The sequence below is a fragment of the Mugil cephalus genome, chromosome 22, assembly GCF_022458985.1.
Source record: "Mugil cephalus isolate CIBA_MC_2020 chromosome 22, CIBA_Mcephalus_1.1, whole genome shotgun sequence".
Classification (NCBI taxonomy): Eukaryota; Metazoa; Chordata; class Actinopteri; order Mugiliformes; family Mugilidae; genus Mugil; species Mugil cephalus.
The window spans coordinates 8,763,130-8,790,881 of record NC_061791.1 but is presented as its reverse complement, the minus strand read 5'-3'; the positions used below and the strand labels follow the sequence as shown (position 1 = coordinate 8,790,881).

General features: G+C 43.5%; 1 protein-coding gene across 1 annotated transcript in view; it reads left to right on the top strand.

Moving 5' to 3' along the window:
- The window catches only part of cacna1c (calcium channel, voltage-dependent, L type, alpha 1C subunit), a 186,529-nt gene that overhangs the window by 56,305 nt on the left and 102,472 nt on the right, over positions 1 to 27,752 (top strand). The window contains exons 2-3 of the mRNA XM_047575051.1: positions 2,311 to 2,752; positions 8,107 to 8,212. Coding sequence (XP_047431007.1) covers positions 2,311 to 2,752; positions 8,107 to 8,212 — 548 coding nt within the window. The remainder of the gene's footprint in view (positions 1 to 2,310; positions 2,753 to 8,106; positions 8,213 to 27,752) is intronic.

Below are 27,752 nucleotides of genomic sequence, written 5' to 3'. Positions count from 1 at the left end.
CATTTCATGAATGAGAAAAATAAATAAATAAATGCTGTGCACAGACTACAACAATAGTTATTATGGTAGCCGGCTGCACTGGTATTGACATTATAGACATGGCAATTTAAATATGTTTAAATATGAATAAATGTGTCAAAAAACTAAACAAAACCTAAAAACAAATCCATAATCATAATTGTTTATCTTCAAGCTGTAAATCATTTTATTTCAGAAATCTGCTCATCTTATTTTAAGGCTACACCTTCCTTTAGGGCACTGGTGTTTATAGGGCAAATACGTTTATTTATATAGTACAAATCCAAACAAATAGTACAACAGGCTAGACATAAAAATGTATAAACAAATTTCAGGATTAAAAAAAAAGCTTACTAACGCGAATGAGCCAAAGCACTGCATGGAATTCTAGTAAGTTTTCCAATATCAAGACATAACTAAAAACTAAACAGACCATTACTTGCCTTCTATTTTTATTTTTTTCAAATATGTGTTAGAGTGAGATATTGCAATTAAATTTTCTTCAACTGAAGCTGACATTTAGCTTAACTGTTAGAAACTAGCTGCTAGCTGCTGCTCTGTAAGCTAATAGCCTCTGCCCACGGAGGAAGGATTCCGCCTTCTGGTAACCCCCAATTTGCCTCATTTTCCTGATATCTAGTATTGTGACTAATGCATCAGTGTTTTAGCTTACCAGTAAGTTGTTTTTATGTTGTTGTGTCATAATTTGTTTGCTGCTTGACGCTGTAGCGCCGCGTGTTGTCCCCGTTGCTAAGCTAACTAGCCGCTAATGGCTAAATACCGTGGCAAGTTATTTATCCCACTGTGAAGATGTACCAGAAGATCCAATGTGTTGCCTTAGGAGTTACATGTTAAACAGAGCACGGATAAATAAGAGACAGCAAAGAAGGGGATATTTGAATGAAGGGGTAATATATTACATTTTCCAAGTAATTTGTTTTAAGCTGTATGAGAATTACCAGGACCTTTGTAAGTTTTCTTGTGTGTGATCAGTTGTATCAGTTGTAGCAGCAGCAAGTATTTTATTCGCCTCAAAGTGAGCTCGAATGTGCTCTCGGCTTAAATGAGACTTTCCTTTTGTACTTTTGTAGTCGGAAATGCAACTATTAGCATGCAAAATGTGCGTATAACAGTTTTCTGTGACGTTCAGTATGTGCAGGTGATTGAGTTCCCTCAAACCATCAACAAGCGTGAATGAATATGTTGAACCTTTAAGCACTGAAGTGATGGGATTTCAGCAGATATTGTAAGGGCCCTATAATTGTACTGGATAAGTCTGTCTCCCTCGTCCTCCTCCCTCTAAATGCTGTGCATCACTTTGTGTCTCCTTATCTCTGTCGACAGCACAGGTTGGATTAACTTTACAGCGGTTCTTAAAATTCTCTGATCCTTTTCCGTTGAAAGATATGGAATTGAAGAGATTTGCAGATTTGACATTGGGAACTTAATTTGGTCAAATGTAATTTTCAGAGCTAAACGTGTTTCTCTTGGAGGAATATACATTGGTCACCATAAAACAAAGTTGTCCTTCATCTTTAGAAACATTTCCTATGCTCCTACAAAATTAGCTTTTGTCTTAATAATAGCTTTTCACCCTTAAACCTGAAAATGGTACGTGATTTGAGTGTGCAGTCTGGTGCAGGGTGAGAACAGGGTGTGCAATCCCTGTTCAGATGTCAGAGGGAAGTGGGGCTGAGAGGATATTATAGCTGTCTGTAATCTGGCTAAGCATACGGTATGGATAATCTGCTCTCCCTTACAAGTCCCACTCTTATTCCAACAAACTGAATGAGTGAAACTATCTAATCTTACTGAGATTATTGTAATTCTGCCTCTCGACTCTCTCTAACATAATTTTTTTATTCTACTACATGTATTCTTTGTGCGTAGTCTTAAGATGCTTTCTCACATGTGTGGTCTTTAAATTGCCATTAAGAGATTTTAAATGAGTTTAAATGCAGCAAAGTTTAATGTTAAGCACAGATAAAGCTCAGATCTTAGTCAGGTCATCAACATCAGCTCACAGTTTGCTTTATTGTATTTCCTTAACACTTGGGAGATTAGCCTCTAATGAGATGACTAGTATCTAACAGAAATGTAAAGGCACCCATAATGTCAACTACTCAAACATCATCAGTGTCTGCAAACCAGGCAATTGAAACAAAGTGTGAACTTCAAAGAACCATATGTGATGTATTAAAGCAGCAGCTTACACACTCAATGATCTATGAGCTTACTGATGCTAACAATCTGTCTTCTCTCCCTTCCCCTTCCCGCTTCTCTCTCCTCCAGGCTCCGACTACTCTCCCCCTCCGCCTCTCCCCCGCCCTCCTCCCCCCGGCTTGACCAACGAGCACAGCGGCGGCAGCCATGGCGACCGCGGCGGCGGAGGAGGAGGAGGAGGGGGCGGGGTCAACCACGGGGTGGGCGTGGTCGGCCTGGCCCCGGAGCACATCCCCACGCCGGGGGCGGCCCTGAGCTGGCAGGCGGCCATCGACGCCGCGCGGCAGGCGAAGCTGATGGGCAACGCCGCGTCGGGCGGAGGGGCGGGGCTCGGGTCGGGAGGGGGCGGGCCCATCTCTACGGCCAGCTCCACGCAAAGGAAGAGGCAACACTATAGCTCGAAACCCAAGAAACAGACCACGACGACAGCCACGAGGCCGCCACGGGCCCTGCTCTGTCTCACGCTCAAGAACCCCATCCGCAGGGCCTGCATCAGCATCGTGGAGTGGAAGTATCCTTTAACTAACCAACGCTCTGACACCTAAAAATGCCGTGTTGTAGCATCTCTTTTCTGCTTAAGGTCGATGACTATTACAGACCATATCCTCAAATTTCACCAAGTTTAAAAACCCATTCGCTATGACGGGTTAAATTGCACCAGTTGGACCACGGGGAATATTTTATTCCCCACCTCTCCCGGTAATTTTAATTCCATCCGTATGGGGCTTTAATCAATCTCTCCTCCGTCCTCTAGCTCTCAATAAGCGTGATTTACCCCCCCCCCTCCGCTTGACCGTCTTAATCCCATCTCCCTTTTCCCCGACTGCCCTTTCCCCCCCTCTTTCTTTTTCTACTCCGCTCTTTCATCTTTCCCTCTTTGTTTCTGTTTTCTCACAGGAGGATAAAACAAACTGTGCCATTTTCATCCCTCTTTGACGCCTCTCCCCAGCATATCTGCCTCCCCGGGCTCTTTCCAAACGCGCTCATCCTCCCTCCCTCAGGTCTAACCACGCCTCTATTCCTCCTCCGCTCCCGCCATCCTCCACAGTGGGGTCTCACTCAACTTTTATTATCAATCCCTCCTTCTGTACGTCCAAATCCCTTCACTCCCGCTGTTCTTTCATCCGCTCTTCCTCTCCGTCCCTCCTCTCCCCTGTTTTTTTGTTTTATTTTTAAGCTCCCAAATGTAATGGCTTTGTCGTCCCTAAAGGAGGAGAGACAGAAACGGTTTCGTGTCACAGTCGGAGCGATCAATAATAGGTGCAGGTCCACATGAGCGTCGACTCAGCGCAGAGCTGCAGTTGTACGGCGTCCCGAGGGTGAGGGTGAGGGGGGGGGAGGAGGAGGAGGAGGAGGAGGAGTCAGGGAAATGAGAAGCCCAGGGACGTGGGCAGGACACGGATGTCGACGGGAGGAGGTAATGGGACTGAGGACGAAAAGACAGATTGAGGGGAGAATGGGGAAGGTAAACTAGAAAAATTACATTGTAGGCTGAGGGCAAATAAGGCGTGAGGTGCAGGGAGGTGGCGGAGGGCTAAGTGCAGGGAACAAAGGGAAGAAGACAAGCGAAAGGCAGAACGTCGCGGTGACGATGAATCAGACGTGTGTGCATTTGTGTCGGAAGGCGGCCGCGTTAGTGAATTATGGAATTACAGTGAATCACAACATCGTAAGCTTTAATGCATCGAAATACCACGGGGAAATGCAAACCGTTAGAAACTGTGCACATTCATGTGTCACAACAGCACCGAGTATAATCGCAAAAGAACTTTTCACAGTTAATAGAGCAAGTCAAAAAGAAGTAATTTTCCGTGACACAAATACTGTGTTCAACATCCCGCGACCGATGACGCCGTAATGATTTTTGAACATTCTCGTAAGCCTGTGTATTTATCACTCCGAACTTACTGCTCGATCTAATTTAGTCCTGCAGTTGTTTTTGACGGTCTAGCTCAGCTCGACGCGAACGCTCAGGCTCCTCGGCGCGCCGTGTAATAGCGTTGTTGGTAGTCATAATGCCACAACTGTTAAATAAAGGACAAATTAATAGAAGTAAATTATGAATAAACCCTCAGGGTCACTGGAACAGTCTCATCCAGTGACTGATGGGGGCGCAGATCATTACCCACAATTCACAGGATCATTCATTTTAACAGCTCTGAAGACTGGGGAGGGAGATGGAGAATGAAAGAGGGATGGAGATGGGGATGAGATAAATGAAAGAAAGAAGAGGGACATTAAAGTGGGCCCTTGTGGAAAGTGGCAGCTGGAAAAAAAACAAGAAAAAAGGGCTCAATATGAAAAAATAATAAAAACACAGAAATATGCACAGTAGAAGCAAAAATGAACTAACTGAAGGTTTTGTTTTGGGATATCCTTCCACTCTGTAGGATGGGCGTGTGTTTGAGTATCAGCCTGTGGGCGACTCCATATGTTTGTTTTATGTTCATGTACAGATATGCATTGTTTTTTGTTTATATTCTATATATATATATATACTTTATATATGCATGTCTGTGAGTACATCTGTCTCTGGAGATGGCAGATCCGAAACCTTCCTCTTTTCCTCCTCTGTTACCATGACAACAGCTGGTGCTCTCAACAGGTCGATTGGGCTTGTCTGAGCTCATGCACAGGCGCACGGATACAAACACGCATACAAATACCACCAGACCTGAGAACACGCATTAACACTCTCAGAGAACACGCGCACACACACACACACACACACGCACACACTCACACTCGTGGATGACAAAGGGCGGAAACACACAGACACACGCCACACGGCACCCGCACACGCTGCGTAATTATAGCATTTAAGCATTACCTGCACACTGCAAGGTCAGTCCAAGAGACAAGGGGACAGCGGCGCCTAACTACCATGTTCTCTGTATGAAATCACGCTAAGTGGCAGTTTTGAAGAGGTGTCATTGAGTGCATTTACAAACACACCCACAGTACACCTACACTCGCGGGCGGGCGCACACACATATTCCCTAGGAAACCGCTCATTGCATTAGGTCACATCAGCGACTGTTGCGTTTGCGTGCATTTTCAAGTCAGCCGGGAAAACCGACGGGCGTGACACAACAGAGCTAACTTTCTCAGATTGTTTCACTCCGCCACGTACTTTTGTCTTGATAAGAGATTGTACGTGTTGTTCTGCTCTGCACGTGGTGAGCTAATTCAGAAAATAGCGGCAATAAATCCAAGACATACAGTTGCTACAGAGGTAAAATTCTGTATTAGTATGTTAAAACGCTGTCCTACATTTGTATTTATTCTTTCTTTATGTTAATCAATACGATAATAATATACTCAAAACTCGTTTTTTTTTTTTTTTTCTTTGCTCAGCCTCCTGAATTTCCTCCAAGTGTTGTTTTCCTGTCGACAGCTACAGCAGACAGTAGATTTATTATCATGTTGATGGAAGCAGACCTCAAGGGTTTTTTAAAATTATGGGTCAGGAACCCAGAGTGAGTCACAGGCCTGTTTTTTCAGTGGGTCTCCGCATGTCTGAAGTGAGTTTAATGAGCCCTCAATACAAGGGTGAGTGATTAACTTTGATGCATTTTGGTCCCGGACTGAATGAGCTGAACAATCCTGTGGCCCGTGATGTCTAAAGGGTCACTCCTTAATCCAAAGAAATAATAAACAAAATATTAGCTCCTCCATGAAAATTGAGAGATTATTATTTTTTTTTTCTCCCTCTTGCTCCCTCTTGACTGACTACGCAGCTGTCCCCAAAACAGTGTCTGAAAAACTCCTCCTGCTCCTCTGAGATTATAAGATCGCGTAAATCAAAACGTGGTTACGGCCTTCGTGGTGAAAACACAACGTGTTGTTGATTTGTTTCTCACATCTGCAACTCAGATTCTCAGAGTTTGTGTTTATTTATAAATGTTGTAAATGTAATGATGAGCCGCTAAAGTTGGGGTCGGATTCTGCTGAAAGGTTTATACTACTAAACTATTTTTAAATTTTTTTTCTAAAAAGGAACTTTCAGGCTACTAAATCATATTTTACAGAAAAGAACATACAAATAGAACAATGGATAAATCAGTAATAAATCAATCAATGGATGCAAACAGTAATAATTTATGACTTTTATATATAGACATTCCATTTATACCCAACCTGATTTGGCCTAAAACTTTAGTCAGTGTTGGTAATGTCAGGCAGTTTTTAATGTGGACATTTCCTTCTCTGTGGACGTGTCAATGCTTTAATTGTCGTCAACACTGCGTTGATGATGAAGAGTAATGCAACTGGAAGAACAGATTGATTAGAGGACGCAACATTTTTTTTTCTCATTCATAAAAAGCTAAAATTGGGGACATTTTTGCGGACAGCTGTAGTTGGGGGACTGATAATCCAAAATGGAAGAAATCGAGGACGTCTGGGCACCCTACATCAGTTTGTAGCTCTTCCTAGCGTCATAGCCTCCCACCTAAAAGTCATTTATCTGGTTATCTCCTTTGAATGAATGACACCTGATATAAAGAGCTACTTCCTTTTACCCAGTTACATAACGTAGGTGCTAGCTGGCTTTTGCCTGTTGGTAAACTCAATCTTTTTCCAGACGCAGGAGACCTGGGGTGATGTCACAGTCTGTCCTCGTTGCCAGTAATCCTTTGATTTCAGTGCGATTTTTCGTCCTGGCATCGATCATTTTCTCAGCTACTACTAAATGCATGAACAGGGTTTCGATTTTTTTTTTTTCCAGGCAGTAGCACATTTCCAAAGTTTCCATATGCCGAGGTCCATTACCGGTTGTTACGGCATCGCAATACAGCTGCAAAGTTGGTACTTCCAAGTCAGAATCAAAGCGGCCAATATAACCAGGAAAGGAAACCCCCTCGTTTACAGTGTGATGCAACATATTGAAAGTTAATGTCGGCTTGAGCTTACATAAGTTTGCTTGGGGTTCGTCTTCTGGATTTTAAGGTTCAGCTCATCAGCACTTGGATGTTTATTTAACGCCGCCGCGAGGTGCTGAGTCTCGACTTATTTCACGCGAGACAGGAGAGGACGAAAGTACGGGACAAAGGAAGGAACAGGAGAGAGCAGAGGGAGGACAAAAAGAGGTGGAGGGGAGGTGACAGCAGTGGCAGTTTGCAATTGTGTTGATGAAAACCAGACCTCCTCTAGCTCTCCTTCACATTCTGTCCCTTTTTTCTTCCTCTCCCTCTCTCTCTCTCTCTATCTCTTCCTCTCTCTCTCTCTCTCTCTGAGGCCCAAAATAATGAGGTCAGTCCCCTCTCAAGGACCGCTCCAAATAAAAACCCTCTGTGTCTCTCCTCTCTCTCATTCCATCTCGCTCTCGCTCTTTCTCCGTCCACATCCCGTCTTCCACGCGACAGGCCTGCTCCTTGCCGCGCCCATATTAGGGCATGCACTGTCTCTCCCGACTACCCCCGTGTACACACAAAGAGCTCCCTAAGTTACCCGACGTGTCTCATTGTTAACGAAAAGGCAAACTCAAACAGCTTTGATCTCTCTACTAGTGTACACCGCTTGTGCACTTTGCTATGTGTATATATACTCCTGCTTACGTAAGGATGTATTAGCTTCTTTTGTTGAAATAACAAACCTGATACGAAGACTTATTCTATCTGGGAATATGAAAAAGCCGCAGTCCGGTAGTATTCGGACTTTTCTAGTCGAGCTTTTTATGAATCTTTTAAGACCCACTTGAACCCGAGGTTTATAATTTGATATTTTAAACAAAACCGGTGGCAGGGAAATGAAACCCAGTTAGGCCTGATATTATCCACACTTGAATGTCAGTCCCGAGGACCCAAGTAGGTGATCTGTAAATGTGCCGTGCGCTGCTCCACTCTTCCTTAACCTTCCACTCAGACCGTTTGAGATCATCATCTTGATGACCATTTTCGCCAACTGTGTGGCCTTAGCCGTCTACATCCCCTTCCCCGAGGATGACTCGAATGCCACCAACTCCAACCTGGTGAGTAGCCCACTATATTTACACCGCTTTACAGCCGAACATGTGCTCCTGGTTTAAAGGACTACTCGACTATTTCGGTTTCCCAGTTTTTTGTTGTTGTTGTTGTTGCTGTGGTCAGACATCTTTCTTCCCCTTTCGCAGATGCACATAACCGTCTTGATCGCACGCTAATGCAGGGAAGTGATTTATGGACATATCTCCGAAAGCGTTTCTCTCTTTGTCGCGTCATTTGCGAGCGTCTCGTTGCAGATTTCCAGCTGGTTTCATTCTGTGTTACTTGTTGCGATATACAGTGGAAGTATGAGATAAGATGACAGATGAAAAGACTGTGGAGGGAATAAACATGGGAGCAGAAAAAAACAACAAAAAAAACATAATTTGCATTTTATCCAACACCAGGATTGGTCAGAGGCAGAATATTATTCTTTTCACCTTTAATTATTTTGGGCTAAGGAGGAAATAAAGGTTTAGATTTAAGGAGCAGTGGGCACATTTGGTGGACTGACCTGACTTATTATATTTCTAGGTGAAAATTGTCTTAATTATTTTACTGTTGCTTAAAAACTGTTGCTTCAAATATGTTTATGTGATTTCAACAATGCTTCTCAGTCTTTACGCTTTCCGATACGTATGATAGTAAGCTCTCTTTGGTCTTCAGTTAGTTCTTGCAAAGCTGCGAGGTGTGTTCAGGATCTTTCCGTCCTGAATCCCTCTTCAAATAGCAGTGGGTGAAGTGTGTCTCTGAAGAATGGATTGGGTCTTCTTTTTTGCTCAGAGTTTAGTGGATTAATCTCAGAGTAGACAACGCACCCGCAGCCTTGAATATTCCCACCAATTCTGGGTTTGATGTGCTGCAGTATCATTCTCTCTCCTATTAGTTTCTGCAGTGTTACTGATCAAACTTGGCTTCTGTCCGCTGTTGAACCTCGATGAATTGGTATTCTGTTTACGCGGTCACTTTTGCTCTGCCCGATCGTGCCTCGGTTACGACTCCACCAGTTTCTTCAAAGTGTTTAGAGCGCCCATCGACTGCCCCTTAGGAGACCTTCGGTCCGGCCACGACCCGACCATGAGAAAGCTCCTCTTTTCTTAGGAAACTGTTTGACTCCTGATTCTTTCGCTACTCCCGATTCCTCTCTTCCCCCTCCGTCACAATCCTTCACAGTCAACAGTGTTCCGCAAGAAACCCGAAGCACAGCCACAGTCATAACAACTCCTGCAGCTTAATTGAACGAGCCTCCGATGAGTCGATTTAATCCATCTGAGCGTCCTCTGAATGCTGCTTCAGCGTAGCAATAACAACCCAAGGAAACGTGAGCCTTTGTGTGAAGGGGTCGACATGGCGAAAGCCACTTTTCTTTCTGCAAATTTCCAGGTTTATGTGAAGTTTTGTGGTCTCAGACTTTTTGACTCTGTACAGTAACGTATGTGCGTTGCGTGCAGTTCGTGCGCGTCGGCCTACAGATGTACGGCCGCGTATTAGTGAGAGGAAGACACTAATCCATAAAACATCTGTCACTCAGCCTCTTTCTAAGAAGCGTTTTGCCACATGTGTGGATCCTTGAGAGCTCGTTTTGTACTTTGTGGGGCAGGTCACACAGTGACGCACGCTTGCATGAGCTGTTGCTCATTTAAAGAATTTATTAGTATTAGAATTTCACTCAAAAGCTCTGGTGATGGCACAACAGGCAGGGAAGTTGTGTTGGGCTTACGGGACACCTCTCACTGGAGAAATAAGATTTGTTTTGATCTGTTTTCGCTGTGTATCTGCCCTCTGATTTCACACTTAATGATATAGTGTCAGCGCAGGTATATGAGTCAGTAGAGGAGTAAATACGAGCGAGGGTGGACAGCTGTTTTCAGCTTCTCAATCTGTGTCCATCACCCACTCTCTCTGCCTATTTCCTGATCTCCATATGAATCCTGTAGGAGGCACGAGCGCATTTCTTACATTACCTTCCTCACAACATCACCTCAGCTTTACGTCGCGATTCCATTTCAGTTCGGTCATTCAGTGTCTGGCTACACCGGTCTGGAAACTGGATGCTCCGCACACACAAAATGTTTGGGCTCTTAAACATACCTATTTCCATGTCGTACATTCATGCTCAGTTATTTTGGATCCTCCGAGTGACCCTCCCCACACACACACACTAATGAACAGCTACAACACACACATGCGCACCAACTCGCAGATCCTACTCACCACCACCACAGCTGTGGTCAATTAGTTTTATAACCTTCTGACAGACAGGAAGCAGCGTGCAGATGGATGGTAGTCTTAAGTATACGACTGAGCCATGTATCTCTGTGTTTGTGTGTCTTGAATATTTTTTTTTCTCTGTCTGTGTATGTGGGATCAACAAGTAGACACATGAATAAAAAAACAAATGCACAACAGGATGCACAACAGGATGATTGAGTGTGGTTTTCAAATGTGTGATTGCACAAAAGACATGGCGTCCTCCCAGCGAGAAAAAAAAAAGAAAACAACATATCTGAGTTATCATACCTCCACTGGAGTAGTCCTGAAGTGGATTAGGCCCAAACTCAAAATCCATTTCAGCTTGTAACACATTTGCCTCATGTTTAAAATGTCTTTCTGTTTTAAATCTGCTTTCTGTGAGCAAGTATACGTCAGAACTAAATGCAGAATTAAGCGTGTTGTTGTGCACCAAACATGAACATGCCAAAGATGTTTTTTTTAAGATGTTTACTTTTTTTTTCCAGTATGCATCAATTTGACCAATTATGAGTTCCCTCATTGTGTTTGCACGAGAGTAATTAAACCGGGGACTGCCACAATTCATATTACTTCTCATTTTCTTAATTTGCCAGAGTATCTATTATGCTTCTCATTATATTCGCATCTTAGTCATTTACATTATGGCTGTATTCGGAGCTTCCCCACGTAACTGTTTTGCTTAAGCATTTTCTAACAGATCGAATTACTCTTCATGTGTTATGAGTGAACCACAACCTTGTTGTTTTATCCGTAGCTTCCCTTTCTCCAAGTCATTTCACCTTCCAGTGCTACAAACTGAGTGAGGCAACCCTCTAATTAGATAAAACGTGAGTTGAAGACACAGGAGGCTTTTAAAAATGTCCTGCATCAGATTTTCACCCTCAACCTGTTGATTTAATTTCCCACCGTTGCGTTTTCCTACTTCCCATGTTGAGTATCGATGCCGTTTGCTTTGTCTTTGTTATTTGGGATGACACGTCGGTTTCGTTTGCTCACCCACGCAGTTTTTATCCCTGCCCATTTATTTTTTATATGACTATAATCCTACAGCAGAGTTTTATTTCTCGTGAAGCTCAAAACTGCAGCATCACGGCTGCCGTTCAGTGTCCCGGTGATGATGATGCTCTTTACGTTCACCACCGACCGTATACGTGATCGACTTTTGGAATCAATGCGGCACCCTTCGCCGGATTCACACAAGTCCTTCTTATGTAATACCAGAGATCTGTTGTATTGCTTCCAGTGCAAGATTTGCTATTTCCGTCAGCATCCCATAATGTGCTGCTCCGTCTCCTTGACGACATGCCCAATAATAGCAGCGGGAGAGGTTGTCATGGATATGGTAACCGTAGTGATGCTCCTCATCTGTCCTTGGTTACAGAGGAAAGAAGGATGGGAACCAAAGTGCGAAAAAAGTAGCCCGTTCTCTCTGGGAGGGAGGAAACGCGCGCTGCACTTTTCCACGACGCTTCCTGTTTTTCCTCGACCCCTCTCCCTCCCTGTTGTTCTCCCTTCATTGCTCCGTTTAATCTCATCAATGCGGGTCCTTTCTGATTGACAGAATAATGTTGCCATAACGGAGCAATTAGCCAATCAATACAGCCGCTTAGACGCCGACTGATGGAGAAGAGGGGCCTGAACGCTCACACCTTTCAACACCGAACCAATTAAAAGGCTCAGCTCACGGAGATCGTGTCAGCGGGATGTTGTGTGTGTGTGTGTGTGTGTGTGTGTGTGTGTGTGTGTGTGTATGTGCCTTCAAGCCCATCCATTCGTATAGCGTCAGCCAAGTCCGAGCATCATTCATAAATGTGCGCTTCCCTGAGTTCATAGTTGTTGGGAGTCACCCATTTGATGTGTGTGTGTATCAGCGGTAAGTGACAGGGTGTTCAGCGTTAGATGAATTAGCTGCTGGCTCTGCAGAAGGCGTGTGAAACGAGCACCTTTATATAAATGAATCACCTCTTTGAGGGTAATGGACCCCATCTCCACACACTCACACACACACACACACACACACACGCCTACGCACTGTGTGTTATCGCTCTCTTTTCGTACACACGGCAGCACTCGTCATTTGTTCAGATGCTTAAAATGACCAATGTTTGTGTTTTCCCAAGAGGCAGAAGCTTTTGGCCGTGCGGATTTGAGCGCACACCGCCACAAACCGTATTAATGAGAAGGTCAACGTGGATAATAACAGGGGAGACAAAGCGTGAGACTTTGACACGGAGGTTGCTGACATAAACGTCTGATTTTAAATGAGCGGTCGATGTTTTTCCACCACTAACGAAGTAAACTTCCAACACTGTCTGCAGGTTTTTTTTCCATACCCCGGTTTCCTCTGATCTCCGAGGGTTTCCTGTGTATTGTCGGCGCAAGCTTTTGTTGTGATAGTGACACACCAAAAGGTGGACGTTGGTGAACCTCTCATAATCATAGTAATAATAGCCCAAATCTGAACAAAACTGCTTGAATGGAAAAGACCAGGCCCAATATTAAGGAATGGTTAATCGAATTGAGAGGGTTGGTCGTTGGCAATATTCATTCCTAACAACCATGTAAACACATAAGTGAAATGGCGGCTATGAAACAGAGAGGTGTTCAAACGAGTGCTTGAGAGGGCGGATGTAGCTGGAACTTATGAGGGCAGTGGCGTTGAAAATGTGGATCGGGCTCGGTCACCTTTTTATATTGAATGAATTTATAGTTGCCAATACTAGGAAAATAAATACTTCTCCTCCTTCTGGTAGATTTGATGTTCAAAGTGGGCAGAATCATTTGAATCAATCGCTTTGATTGATGTTTTGGGGGCATGTGAACGTATCTTATCCCTGTTATTTCAACGGAGCGGAATAAATGAACCAGACCAGCGTGTTTGGTTGCGTTGCATTCCTGGTGGTTTATTTCTGGTGCAGATCCAGCCTGTTTTATTGAACACGTTTCCTTCTTAAGATTTCTTTCCATTTCTCCAAATATTGTGTGATGTGTTTCTCGAGCCTCCGCATGTCCTCCTGCTTCACCCCCCCCCCCCCCCCCGTCGTTTCTTCTGCAGAGGATCAAGTTAACATTCTGTTCCTTTGGGTGCTTCGCTGCCGGTTGCTAGGTTGCTATTTATAGACGGGAGAAGAACGATCAGCATGTATCTGTAGGTTCACTTATCTAAACAAGTTTGGTCTATGTTTCCCGGTAGTGAAGGTGCCGTGTGACCGCGTGCACCTCGAAATAGTTTCGGCGGAATGTGGTTGCTCACCATGCATCCGTAAAAGAACGTGCGTGCGTGTTTGTGTGTGGTGGCGTTTGCTGAACATCTACATTGGAATTTGATGCATTTATTGGCATATTAACATAAACAGGCTCAACATAATAGCATTCGCTTGTGGATTTTTCTCAGGTTGCACACAACCTCTGCACAACATTAAAACCGCTTTCAAGTTTCCTGCAAGTTCACTTAGTTCAAACCATGCATTAGCCTGGGGAGTCGTTATTTAGAAATGATAAACGCCGCTCCTCATCTTAGCTCCCATGAGAAACAAAGAATACTCCAGTTACCATTTGTGTGTGAGACATGGGTGCTTTCCAGTCCCAAAGTTACTGCTTCAAAGTACTGAGTTCCCATTTTGTCATTTTTTTTTTTTTTATTCCCCATGGTTGTAGGACTTTAATGCAGCATGGACATCTTCCATGTTGCCTTTTTTTTTGTCAGAAAGCAACAGAAACATCTCTTTTCTTATCTATTGACGTACATTTTATTCAAAAGGCTGCAAACAGAAGTCGCAAAATAAAATGTCTGAATCATCTCCATCCGCTGGGTTTAATTGAATTTATGCTTTTATCTCCTGGTGCAAACAAATAAAATACACTTTTCCGTATTCTAATAGATGATCTAATTCCCATACTGCCAAATGGAAGAGATAATGGATTGTGGCTGGCGCGTTACAGGAAACATAAAGCCACTGTCCATTAAATCTCGACAACAGATTCGCAGATTTCCCCTCATCCTTTTAAACATGATGCAATGTAGTCAAATACAAAGGGCGAATCGACGACCTGTTCGGGCAGCTTTGTGAGTGTGGTTTTTTGTTTTTTTTTTTGTCTTGGATGATGTTCGATGCCTGGGAGTTTCAGACAAAGACTCCCTGGAGCAGATGCTAATGGCTAGTATGGCAACGCTGCCTTCTAGTGAATTTGCAAATTGTAAGTAGTTTGTTTATGTGCATCCAGACCTATAAAAGCAAACGATGTAGATTTCCATTAACCTTCCCTCTAAGGGAATGTGAGCAGATGAATAATGTAGCTGCTATTCCAATTACAATAAGCACAGGCCGCTGGAGTTAAAGGTAAATCGACTCCGTTTGTGCTAAGTAATAGCCGAATTTTGTCTTATCTCGACAGGTGAAAGTTCAAGTAGGTTTCTTCATTTACAGATAGTTTCACATTAAAATGTGTCATTCACGTCGATTGGACTAATCAAGAAATAACCGATTGTAGGACCCCTTTGGAAGTGTAGTTTTTTTTTGTCTATTTCTCTGTATTTCCAAGAACTTACTAAAAAAAAAAAATATTTGACTAAAGCATTGGTTCCAGTCTTGTTAAATTATTGTCTAACAGTCTTGGACTGAAAATGCAACTAAAAATAAGCAACAATTTTCCAAGGCTCGAGCACAACTTGCTGTCTCAGTGTGCCCCTCCCGTTCTGAGTCCTCTTTCCCCTCACCGTTCTCCTCCACCTCTAATAAAAATGAAAGATAAAGACTCTCAACGATGGCAGCCGTGGCACCACATTCATTACGACGTCATTTCCCCTACGCTCTCTCCTCCTCCCTTGCTTTTTTAATAGTCCCATTTCGATGATAAAGGTGGGCAGACTGCGGCGCAAACCTCCCGACCCTTTCTTTCTTTACATGCACTCCATCATCCGGAGTGTCCCTGAACGTTGCATTTTCTCAAGTCGGCCTTTGCGAAGTCTCAGGCAGGCGTCCCATGATCGCTGGAAAATGTCCCATCATGCACCCCCTGTTCATGCCAGACCCGCACATCAGACCTCTGTAAATTTGAAGCTATTTTATTTTGTGTGGGAGGACATACATAGGCTGAGTGGATGCGCTATATATGCATGTGGATTCGTGCTTCCCCATTGGTATTCAGGGCAATTTGGCAAATCAGGTCAAATGAGCCTTACGAAACTAAAATAAAGTTTTCCTAATGCTCACGCCAAGGCGAGAATTATGGACATTACATAACCGTCTGAAAAAGAGGCGAGTAACGCAGAGGTGCGTTTCTGATCGTTTTGCACGCAGCTCCAGATGTGCGGGTGGCGAAGGCGAGGAAGAAAGAGACGGAGAGGCATGTGAGAGAGAGGAAGAGATAGAGCAGGATATTTTTACCGAGCTAAAAGTGTCCACCTCTGCCTCACATCGACCCACATTGCGGCTCGCACGGAGCACACAGGGAGATGAGAGAGTAATGCTTCTGTCCATCACGGAAAACTCACAGAAACCTCTTTACCGCGGGGAGCGTTGTCAGTCTTTAAGTTATCTTTTGCGTCAAAAGCGCCGTTGTTGTAGTTTCCTCTTATGACAAATACGGTCCGCTTTAGTGGCTTTGTTCCAGGCTGCTTCTCTACTCCAGTAGGAAAACTGGCTCGTAAGAGCGGGGCTACGTTTAAAACCTCAGGAGGGATTAGCGTGAACTAGGGGTGGGAAGAAATATCGCAACACTTTTTCTTCTGATGCATCGATTTTGAATGTCTTAATGTTAATTTTAAAAGAAAATGTCATGTTTTGGGCTGATTGAATGACGATTGTAAAATCATGATACGTATCGTATCGTAAAGGCCTTGCTCATACCCACCCCTGGTGTGAACATATTGATGCATGCGGACCGCATAAAGGAAAAAGTGCTAAACTTCTCCATTCATAATAAAATAAAGTCAAGTAGGCGATCACTAGAGGTTAGTACTTGCATTTGACGCTTGTCTGAGCGGTGGTCAACCAGAGGGCTGTCAAGGACAGTATCATGAGTGAAGTTACCAAAAAAGACTGGCAGCCAGTGAAAGACTTTGCTCTTCATTTCACATTTTGTAAACCTGAGAACTGACAGCTGCATCTGTACCTTTTTTTTTTTCAAAGCTCCTTGCAGCAGTGGGGCACACAACAAGTGAACAGGGAACAGGTATAAAACACTGTAGTGTGTTTTTGAAATATATACAGGAAGAAAAACATGATTTATCTCGTGTATTTTTTTATTTTATTTTTTATTTTTTTTTAGTTTGGAGTCTCAAAGCAGCTTGTGGGCAAGTGACTCTGTCTGCACTATTTTTTTTTTCCTTTTCAGGTCTGTTTCTTTCATGTGTGACGGTCACCTAGACGAGTGCTTCTGAACTGGTCCCTCTTAATGACGACCCAAATGAATAGAGCGTGCAGTTTGAACCTGAGACAGTAGAACAGAGTATCACAGTATGAAAACACACAAAAAACATAACGATGCTGGAGAGGGAACTATTCCCCTTTTATGCTCAATTAGCTGCATTTTGATTCAAACCAAAACTCCTCACTTCACTGACTTAAGCCTTTTTTCAGTTTTCACGGTTTTGTGCTTTCACGTACTTTCTCCTTTATTCTAAACCTAAGAAAATCCATACCTCATAAAGTCTGCGCTGTAACTCCGTTTCGCTGCTAAATTAACACATGTAAACAAACTTTGCATTTCTTCTTCTGTGGTGTGGCTAACCTACTTTTAGGGAGTGTGAATCGATGGCGCTGTTGATTTTGAGAATCGCTGACCTTGACCACATCACGCTCCCCTAGTACCGCATCTCTCCATAAACGACACCGACTGTAATAATATTTTCTAGTATGTCGACAGCTCTCAGTCGCAACGCGGTTACTGCTCCGCCTGGTAACTTTATCTCAGAGCTCCGCTCGTCGGAATCGTCCCATCGCTGGCATCCCAGTGCTACGCAAACACGTTCACAGCAGATAGCGTGTACGGTAAACATTGGAGCCATGGCAACAAAGGTAATGGAGGCAAACAGAAAACTTCTGGGCAATTTAAGGTAGCAAACAAGCGTGATGTGTAACCTGCGTTGTGCATGCGTGCGTGCGTGCGTGCGTACGTGTGTTTTTCATTCCAGACTAATATTTGACCAGCCGTAAAAACCAGGTGTGACATCACCGGAGGAGCAACGCCACACCAGCTACTTTCAGTTGAAAGCCCCCACCATTCACTGAGATGCATTAAAATACAAGCAGACGGATGCAGATTTAAATTATGAGCGTTTTAATAAAATAAATAAATAAATACAAGTCATTGATGTACAGTATTAAAGTTTTGGTGCCTGGAGATATTAGGTAAAACCTGAAAATCCCCGTTCAGTGCAGAGGCCTCAGCTCGGCGCTCACTGAATTAACGGGCGACTCTGCCTTGCTACTGATTCTGTTAGGGAGCAGTCATGTTGGTGTGGTATTCACTGACATTTAGCCATCTGGTCCTGGATCTGGCAGACGTGCCTCTCTTTTCTCTTTCTCTCCCTTTCCCTCCGTCCCTCCCGTAGACACACACGGGGGTAGGCTTTACATAGGTGCACACACCTGGGTTGAGACTGTCAATAATGTGCGCCGGCCGGTGTGATGTGGAAAAAACTGGCGTGCGCGTGTGCATCTTGACACTTGTTAGTGCGGTTTGTGTGTTTTCGCCTGCATCATCAAAGGGTTCCCATAGAAACAGATGTTTCCATTTCCCTCCTTGGTGAGACCATGTGACAAACTGTTTTTTTTTTGTGTGTGTGTGTGTGAGTGATATGCACTGGAAGTATTAACGCAGGGACACGTTTTTTTTTGATGAAATACAGCGATGAGGTGAGTCTAGGTAAACGCTGTTTATCTCTTATTGATCTCCCTTGTTAAGTCCGTACCGGCCACAAAGGCATGCAGATAAGGTCAAACGCAGAGAGGACTTTCAGATAACCAAGATGTGGACTGGGTAAATAGACTGCAGCTCAGCATCAAAAAGAAACTTATTGTGTTTTTTTGCTTTAAAGATTTAGACCCACTTGGTTTGCAGTCAGGAGCTCTAGGGTTTGTTTTATTCCTATGACAACTCCGCTCTGGATCTTTATTGTCGGTGGGAAACGAATTCAGTCTGAACCTTAAATTGTTGGTTCCACTATGCACCGATCCACTGATAGAAGAAGTGAGTAACAATAACCACCTTGTGACAGTTCAGTGTTCTGTTGGGAAGCTTTTGAACTAAGCATTCATTCATGCGGATGTTACCTCGACATGTACCACCCACCTAGACGAGACCAGGCGCCCCCATCCCATAGCAATGACACACAGCACAAGGTGTTGACCTGGCCTCCACATTCACTAGATTCCAAACAGATCAAGTATCTGCAGGATGATCCACTGGAACAAGCCTCATCCACAGAGGACCCATAGGCACCAAGCCCCCGCTAACAATATTCTGTTGCAAGATACCACATTACACCCTCAGAATCAGAATCAAACAACTTGATTTATTTCCAAGGGGCAGTTATCCAGACTTAAAAAAAAAAAAAGAAAACCAAACAGTTCCATACCAAAGGCACATATTCTTTGTGATGAACCATAGTGAAGTACTTAATCCACAAACAACCATTCAGGTTTAACAGCCTGATGGTAAAATGGGCCTGGTGTCTGTTTTGGAGGCACAATGTTAGTCAGGTGGTCATAATGTTATGCCTGATCTTTGACTGCATTCGCTGGAATCTGTTTTACTTGGAATTTCTCGCGAAAAACCTGGGCCATCATGTGTGATGGATGAGTTAAAAACTTTAACCTTCATCCGCAAATGTGGATGTTGCCCTTTTTTTTTTTTTTTTAACTTTATTTACGTTACCGCTGACACAAAAATAAGACTTCCGTCGAAAACTAAATCAAGCTGACACCCACTGTCATAATAATGTCATGCAGCATCTAGAGCTTGAGTAATGTTTTGTGGGAGCATGCCCAAGAACATGTAACTAAATATAGGTCCAAATAAAAGACGTGCAAGTGACGATAAAAAAAAAAAAAAAAAAGCTTTTACAGCACTGGGAAATGCCTCCGTTGTCAAGTTTACTCAAGTTTGATATTATTTGGCGTAACTAAGTTAATGCTGCATGACTAACATCTGAGCGGACGGGGCAGAGTACGATGCGCGTGTTTGGATCATCGATCACACATATGATCTCTGCTGTTCTTTTTTATTTCTGTCTCATCACACTTTCCTTTCCTGTCCTGCTTTATAGGACAAATATCAGGTGTGTCTATGTGTGTGTGTGTGTGTGTGTGTGTGTGTGTGTGTGTGACAGCGACCTCCCTCTCCTCCATCGTCCCCCCCACCCTTCCTCCCCGTACCCCCTCCCGCTCCTGGGAGGTGACCCAGTTTCCCATGATCCAATGCGGCTGCTTCTGCTGCGTTGTTGCCGTAGCGATATCGCAAGGTCCTTTAATGCCGACTGTGACTGTGCCATGAATAATGGATAGAAAGAGTGACAGAGAGTATTACACGGAGGGGGAAAGAGAGGGAAGAGAGGAAAGGGAAGATGGAGAAAAAGGGACCGATAAAGGACGTATATGTAGACGTGTTGTAAGGAGTTGGAGAAATTTGGAGGAGGAGAGGGAAGAAGAGGCGGATGACGATGGAATAATGAAAGTCTCTACTACTGTAACATCTACAGTTCAATAAAAAAGGATTTAATGAACAGTTTGTGCGCTAAACCTTTAACCTTTAGTTGTCAAATAACATTATACAGTGCCCGTAACTGTGTGCCTCTTCTGGTAACCTAGTTTCATTCCATGCACTTTCACATTTACAAACAGTCTCCAGCAATAAGGTTATGGAAAAGTTTCCCAATCCACCATTATTGGCTAAACCTGGGCTCAGACTGCAGGATTTTTCGGCCCCATTTTTAGGCCTGATTCATCCCAGATTCCCCCCCCCCCTGCCATCTGCTCTTAAACGTCTTGGGCCGGCGCAATTTATATCACACATGTTCAATATTTAGGGTTTTTAAAGCTGGATGATTAGTACTTTCACATACAAGGACGGGGAGCGGCCGACGGTTTTGTCAAGCGACGTTTTTGTCCTCGAGGCTAACGTTAGCTAGCATACCACTGCAGACAGATATTTAAGCTGACAGTTAATCAATCTGCTATTTCTCCATCTTCTTTCGGCTTAATTGGCAGTAGCGACTTGCACCACAGTCTCTGTTTTGTTTGCATCTACTTCCCCTTGAGAGCGCGTGACGCGGCGCATTCAGTCGATTCCTGACCTGGCGCAATAATCTACAAAAGAGTGGCTCGTCTCGTGCTGTCATCTAGAAACCTTGTAGAATATCTGTGAAGCTTCTCCTCGAATGTGCGGTGCCACCTGGATTCAAAATCAGACAGGATTTTAAAGCTCCTGTGGTCTGAGCTTAAGGGGGTAATTAACATTTCATGGGACAAAGCTTCGGTTTTATATTTAGAAATGAAACTCGTCAACTGTGCGGAACATGTTCCGCGATGGTGACATTGACTAAATTCCCCGAAACATCCAGCGTTTATTGGCCTCTGACACATCAAAAGAGTTGCATTTTCATTTTTGCCGCTGTTGCGTGAACGTTTGCTTCTTCTCCAACAGGTAGAAACAGTTGTTCGGCTATTTTTAAGCCAAAAACACCAGGTGCACGCGAGCTAAGAATTGTGACTCTGCAGTTCGTAAGTCAAACGTGCGCGTTTGTTTGCGCTTTCGTGACTATTTTTGTAGCTCTATTTAATCTCTGTTAGTGCTGACTGCAGCACACACCTGTTGAATAGCATTTCCACACACACACACACACACACACACACACACACACACACACACACACACCACACACACACACTATTTCTCCGGTGCAGACACAAACATACAGGGGCATGTAGAGGTGGCCGCATATTACCTTTTTCTGCCAGAGCTGTCAATCCTTGCGCTGGCACTGAGTTTGCACAACGGCGGGTTCAGACACACATAAACAGACACACACACACACACACACACACACACACACACACAAACAAAAAGCGCCCTGTCATTGGCTGCTGTGAATAATATATTTCACTCCATCTAAAAGGCTTTAAAGTGCCCACCCAGACTTTTACCTCAAAGCGGGACGCGCATAGATTCGCTCAATAAAAAAAGCAAAAATGAAAGAAAACGCTGCAACGTGTAAGCAACCGGCCGTGCTTACCGAACGGATGTTGTGGGGGGCTGCAAACATGTCTAGTCTCTCAGTTTTCCTGTAGTAAATGTTTACTGTGTGAATTGCGTGCGCACAATTATGAAGCAGCAGCTGTAAGTCCGTAATGAACTTCATGTTGCAGACCGAGAGACACGAGTTTACATGGAATTTAAGAAAAAAAGAATCATCCTATAAAATAAAGGCCTCATCAGAAATTTATATATTAGCATAACTGTTCATCCCTTGATTAAACAGTTTCTCTATCTCTACACTTTTTCACTCTCTGAGCCGAAGCCTTTTTTATTTTTTGTTATTTCCAAAATGAATGACCCGTTTACCCGGAGCCAAAGCTGACATCTTCAGAAATATAATAACCGCTTCTTATAGAACCGTCTCTGATTTCAGAAAGAGTGACCTGTGATACATTTGCGGTGCACATTCTTCACACCGTCTCTTCACACACACACATCGTTTCAGAAGGTTTACCAGCACACGGCTCCACATGTTAGCTATTAGCCTTTACGATTAGTTTCACCAAGTCTGCTTGACGAGGACTTTGATGTGTGTGGGGGAGCTGGAGAGCGAGACGCAGACAGACGGAGAAGTGCCGCATGTACGGGCTGAATATTGGGAATCGGAGGGGAGAGGAGCAAAAGGCGGACGGGAAATTAGACCGCTGTGATAAAGCAGATCACATTAGGCCGAGTCGGATATTGTTAAGCAAGCTTTTAAATGCATCACATAAATACTACAATATTAAATTACTCGATAATCTCATGAGAATGACGCTGGATGGGTCAGGGCACGTCTTGTGAATGAGGATATTTGAAAATATGTGCGATCATTACAGTACAGTTTAAATAATTAGACTATATTCATTTTTTTTAGATAATAAAAAATAATTTACAGTAAGTCGCTCTGTCATAAATGATCTCTGAAAACTTTTAGGTCTTTTTTTTTCTTTTTCTTTTTCGTTTTTTTTTTTTTTTTTTTTTAACGAGCTACTGCTTCTCGTCCTTGAAGGCGGAACCCGTGTCTCTCCCCGCGTGCGGAGTCACTTTTGTGGTAAATCTCTCGCTTCCGTCTCTGACTTCACCCGCAGTTATAAAAGGATACAGATTGTTTCACAGCAATAACGACTTGGCAGCGAGATTCAAGCCAAACTTTCATGTTGCCGGGCAACTCGAGTGACACCGGCGGCTGTATATGGACATTTCTGTCTCTGCTGCCGACTTCCTGTCGCTGTGACTTTCTTCTCTTTCTTTTTTTTCTCTTCCTCCATCTCTGTTTTAACTCCGCTCAGGTGCGTTTTGTTTCCCCGCGTTGTTGTTTTTCTTTATTTCTTTTCATCTTTCTGTTTTTTCTATCATGTCTGACGTGAGGAAGGGAAGGATGGAGGTATCGATGGAGGGATATAATTGTGTAAAAGTGTCTTGTGAGAGAAGTAGATGGTCCATTTCTCCCTCATAGTTTTCATTTTGCTTATTCTGTCTTACACTTACACTTAAGTTCTCTCTGTATTTGATAATTTTGCATTTTTTTCCCTCTCCATTTGGTATCTTGATATTTTCAATCCCCATAAGGGGCAGAGCTCTGTTCAAATTAGGAAATAATAGCATTTTGGATGGACACATTTTTAAGTAATGAAATATGAAGGAATTGTGTAACAAATGAGTGTCCAGCAAACAAATAAACAAACATTAGAAACAGAAAATAGAAATAACTGGAGAGATCCCGTTAAATGGACGAGGAAACACATTTTCCGGTTCTAAAGTACATAACCTGTATGACTGATCAGCCGTTTCATCTTCTAGAGAAGAATAAGGAGATTCTTGCATACGAGTTTTTGCATCAACACAGAATAGCATAAAAAAAGAATCCAATCAATGCTAGTTGACATGAAAGACTAATTACAGCTTGTCCAGTTAAAAAGCTCCCATTTTTCCTCTTGTAACGTTATTGCTCCTCTGAAAATATTAATTTTCACTTTCAAATAATCTCTCTCGTACTCCCTCAGTCGCTGATAGGGTTGATGCACGCTCGTCACACAGATTTCAGCGTGAGGGATGAGGTCTGAGGTACGAGCCAGGCAGCCACGCACGGCGACCTGTTGGGTTCAGCGCGGTGTTACAACTGATAATTGCATAGTTATGAAAGGAGATGCTTTCCCCGCTAATTATATAGCCAAAGGGCAACGGCACAAGATGCACATGAAAGCGCGCTCCCTCTCCTTCCTCTCTCTTCCTGCTCCCTCCCTCTCTTGTCTTATCGCTGTACTTCTCCATGTCTTGCAGCCTCGCTCTTTCTGCGTCTGCTCCCTGATCTAATTAAAATGCCATCTTCAATTCACTGGTGAGCGCCCCCCCATTCCCCCTCCCCCCTCCTCCTCCCCCCTCCCCTCCTTTCTTCTCTGTCTGTGCTCTGCTGCAGTGTAAACACGCTGTGTCATATTAAAAGTCTGAATCTCGCTGTGTCATGATTTGGAAGCTTAGCGGCTGATCCGCCATGTTTGACAATTTCGGCCGCGTCTCGTCGGACGGGACCAGGGCAGCGATTTCCGGAGATACTTTTCATGCTCAGGATGGCTTGGGGCCGTTATTGCCACCTTGGAAATGATCTTGAGGTGTTAGCAGGTTTTGTGTCGCGGCGGAGGCAGCAGGTGCAGGGTCGACACCTATACATTAATGTTTCTGAAGTGGAGGCGGCTGACAGTGATGCACAGACCCCAGGAGCCTTCTTCATTCTCAATCCCCTTCTTGTCAACGTTGAACAGAACATTATTAAAAGTCCACGTTCATGGATGCACTGTGAGATTAACAGACACACACCAGAGTCCTCACCACGCCGCGTTCACCAGTCGCTAATGAAAGGCGACAGATTGACAGCGCGAAGCCCCGTTTCCTATTGGCCCCCCGACTCGTGATGTAACCTCGTCTGGTGCGGCGCGCGCATTGTCGAACAAGTGTTAAACTCTAATCTAATTCTAATCTTCGGCGACCTTGGAGTCAGATTTAATTATGAACTCAAACACTTACACATAGATAGATTGAAATGTGCACCCAGTCGCCCACGAGCACATGCAGCTGTGAAGGCGGCGGAGGCCGCCTGGGACGTGTTATGTCAGATCTTCGACCGTCGCCTTTCTGACAGCCACCTAGCATAACGTTAGCTTGCCTGTGTAAACGCCTCGAAATGTAACATATTCCAAAAATAATGTCAAAGGGCTCGAGTAGTAACCAGTGCTCAACCAACTATTCTAATTTTGAAGGTGTCTTTAAAAAGAGGAACTGTTCCTCATGTTTTCACACATGCGGTCTCACACTTCTGTCTAATTTGGTCCTTTCTGTCCCACTAATTTTTCTTGTTGCCTCTCTCTCTCTCTCTCTCTCTTTCTCTCTCTCTCTCTCTCTCTCTGTTGCTACCTGGCAACAAGCTGGTTTCCGTGGTGATGGAGCTTAGTAGGCTCACATTCGCGGAGATGGGAGTGTGTGCATGTGACAACTGGTATACACACAGGCAGCATGCAGCAAACACATGCTCACACTCACCCGTGTATACACTGTCTAAAAACATGAATATGCTCGAATCGGGCTGAACGGATTAATGAAATGCAACAAATAAAGAGTAAACGATTCACAGTGTGGCCAAAGGAAAGTCTTGCTTTTCATGGTTTGGGATTTAGAGTAAAGTCAAAGGTTAATGCTTCACTATACAGTGATATTCTGGGCTTCGAAGAGGTGTGACACACAGAGCTGACAGTCGACCTATTGCAGGTGTCAGGCCCACCCCAGATTTGGTGCTGTGTTCTGAAGTGTTGACACTAGTCAGACCCCTCTGGGTGGGCTTTTAGCCGATTCATTGTGTCGTTTTTAGTGGGTGGAGCTGATCGATTAGAGAGATCGCTCTGATTGGCTGTTTAACTCAGAGAACCAGTGCACGGGAAAAGACACATGAGACGAACAACAAAACAAGACAGTTCAGGGTCTTCTCTTTTATCATCTCACGTGAACCGTCCGAAAAGGAGGCCACTCAACAACTACAGTTTGCAGGTCCTAGCTCCTCTGGTTTCCCCCTTTGAATGATGATGACAGACTCCAAAACAGTTGTGACTCATCAGAGAATGGACATGGGTCTTCTGAGGGTGTCTGAGGCAACAAAATGTTGTTAGTTGGGGCCCTATAGGCCCCCTATAGGTTGAGGGGAGGGGCCTCTCACACGGATACTAGAGATCTAGTAAACTTGGAGGCCAGGTCAACACCTTGTGCCGTTCGTTCTTCATGTTTTCTGAGTTGTTCCTAAACCATTTTTGTGTGTGAGGATGACTGCTGCCATCAAGAAGTGTCATTACTATGAGGTGGTGGTACCTGGTCTAGGTAGTGTTTTCAAATGCAACTTTGACAGCGACAGGCGACATGAGTCGTTACATGTCCACCCCTGAGCTTACTGGAAGCACATTGGAGTTCCTGTGCCTCTTTCACATTTCCTGTTGATGCGGCAGGAGTTGCCTGGCCTACACAGGATCTCGACACATTTGTGGTAAATTTGAATGTCATCAGTGGACATGTTTGATCACTTCTTATCAGTTCACCCAACCACACTATTGATTTTTAGGCTGAACGAGAGCATAACCTGCACTGAACCTGAAGCGTATAATAGCATCTTCTTAAAGTCCATGTCTTCAGAATTAGATGTTCTACCATCGAATTAACTTAGCAAATTGTGCTTAATATAAGAGTTGTCATTGGTAGCAAGCCAAATTCTGTTGGGTGTGATTAGTTTCTTTGACAACTCGCACGTTTGTCTTACAGCCAGATTTGCATAATTTGCTGCTAGCTAGTAACATACTAGCTTTTATTAGCTGTGTAAGATCTCCTCCTTCCTTTCTGATTCAGTCCGAGCGCTGCCTTATTCTGAGGAGCAAGGTTTATTTGTCAAATAAAAAAGCCCGAGAAGCGTGCTGCAAATTTTTCGAACTTGTTAGCCAGTGTATAAAAGCACGGTGAGAAATGATTTCCCACTGTGACTTTCGCACTCGAAGTTTTTAGGTTGTAGTCACAAAGAAGACAGATGGGCTGTGAGGAAGATGGGTTTGGTTACAGTGTGTTCAAAAGAGAAGAGATGTTTATCTACTGCTCGCTGGCTCCGCTCACACACACACACACACACACACACACACACACACACACACACACACACACACACACACACACACACACACACATTCTGGAGCTGCGGTGGCGCGGCTTCGTTCTGTTTACCATGTTTGGAGAAAGAAGGTGAGCAAGTGACACGGAGACGGAGGGAGAGGAAGAGGGAGAGAGAACCTCTTTGGTGTTAAGATGACATTTTAATGAGTCAAAAAAAGAAAAAGGCAGGAAGATGGAGGAGGGAGGGGAGGCAAGGTCTGATCATGTCACAGTTTCTTTGTGTTATGTCATTGTTTTGAATTGTTGATCAGGCAAAAATAAGATATTTAAGGCGAGACGCTACAGGTAAATAGTGTAAAAATTTTAATTAATAGATATCCCTATGAAACTTCTCCAGTTGATTACTTACATAAATACAATATTTTTTTGTATTACAAGTTTTCAGCGAATAAATATTTAAATATGCAAATGAGGAGTTATCTTCTTAAATATGCTCTAATTTGCATATATTTCCAGAACAGAAAATCTGAATAATGGCTAAAGCGAGGTTCAAAATTCATGTTTCATTTTGTTAATGTATTAGATTTCCAGGTATTTACAGAGGGAATTTTGAATATCTGTATTTATCATTCAATAAATCACAAAATACTGTCAACAGTCCAAAAAATCACCATGTTTTTGGGAGTAAAATGTTCTATAAATCAGGCTCTGATTGTTATATGAAAAGTCTCCTCTCTAAATACCTGTAGAATGCAGTTAGGAAAGAATCATGTATATTTTATTGGAAACCACTATGTATCAAAACCAAATCTACTCAAATCCTTCAAAACATATCATATAATCATATTACCACATATGATAACAAAATATCATATTCAATTTTTAGTAAGTTCCTTCAAGCATTAAACATGAATGATGAGC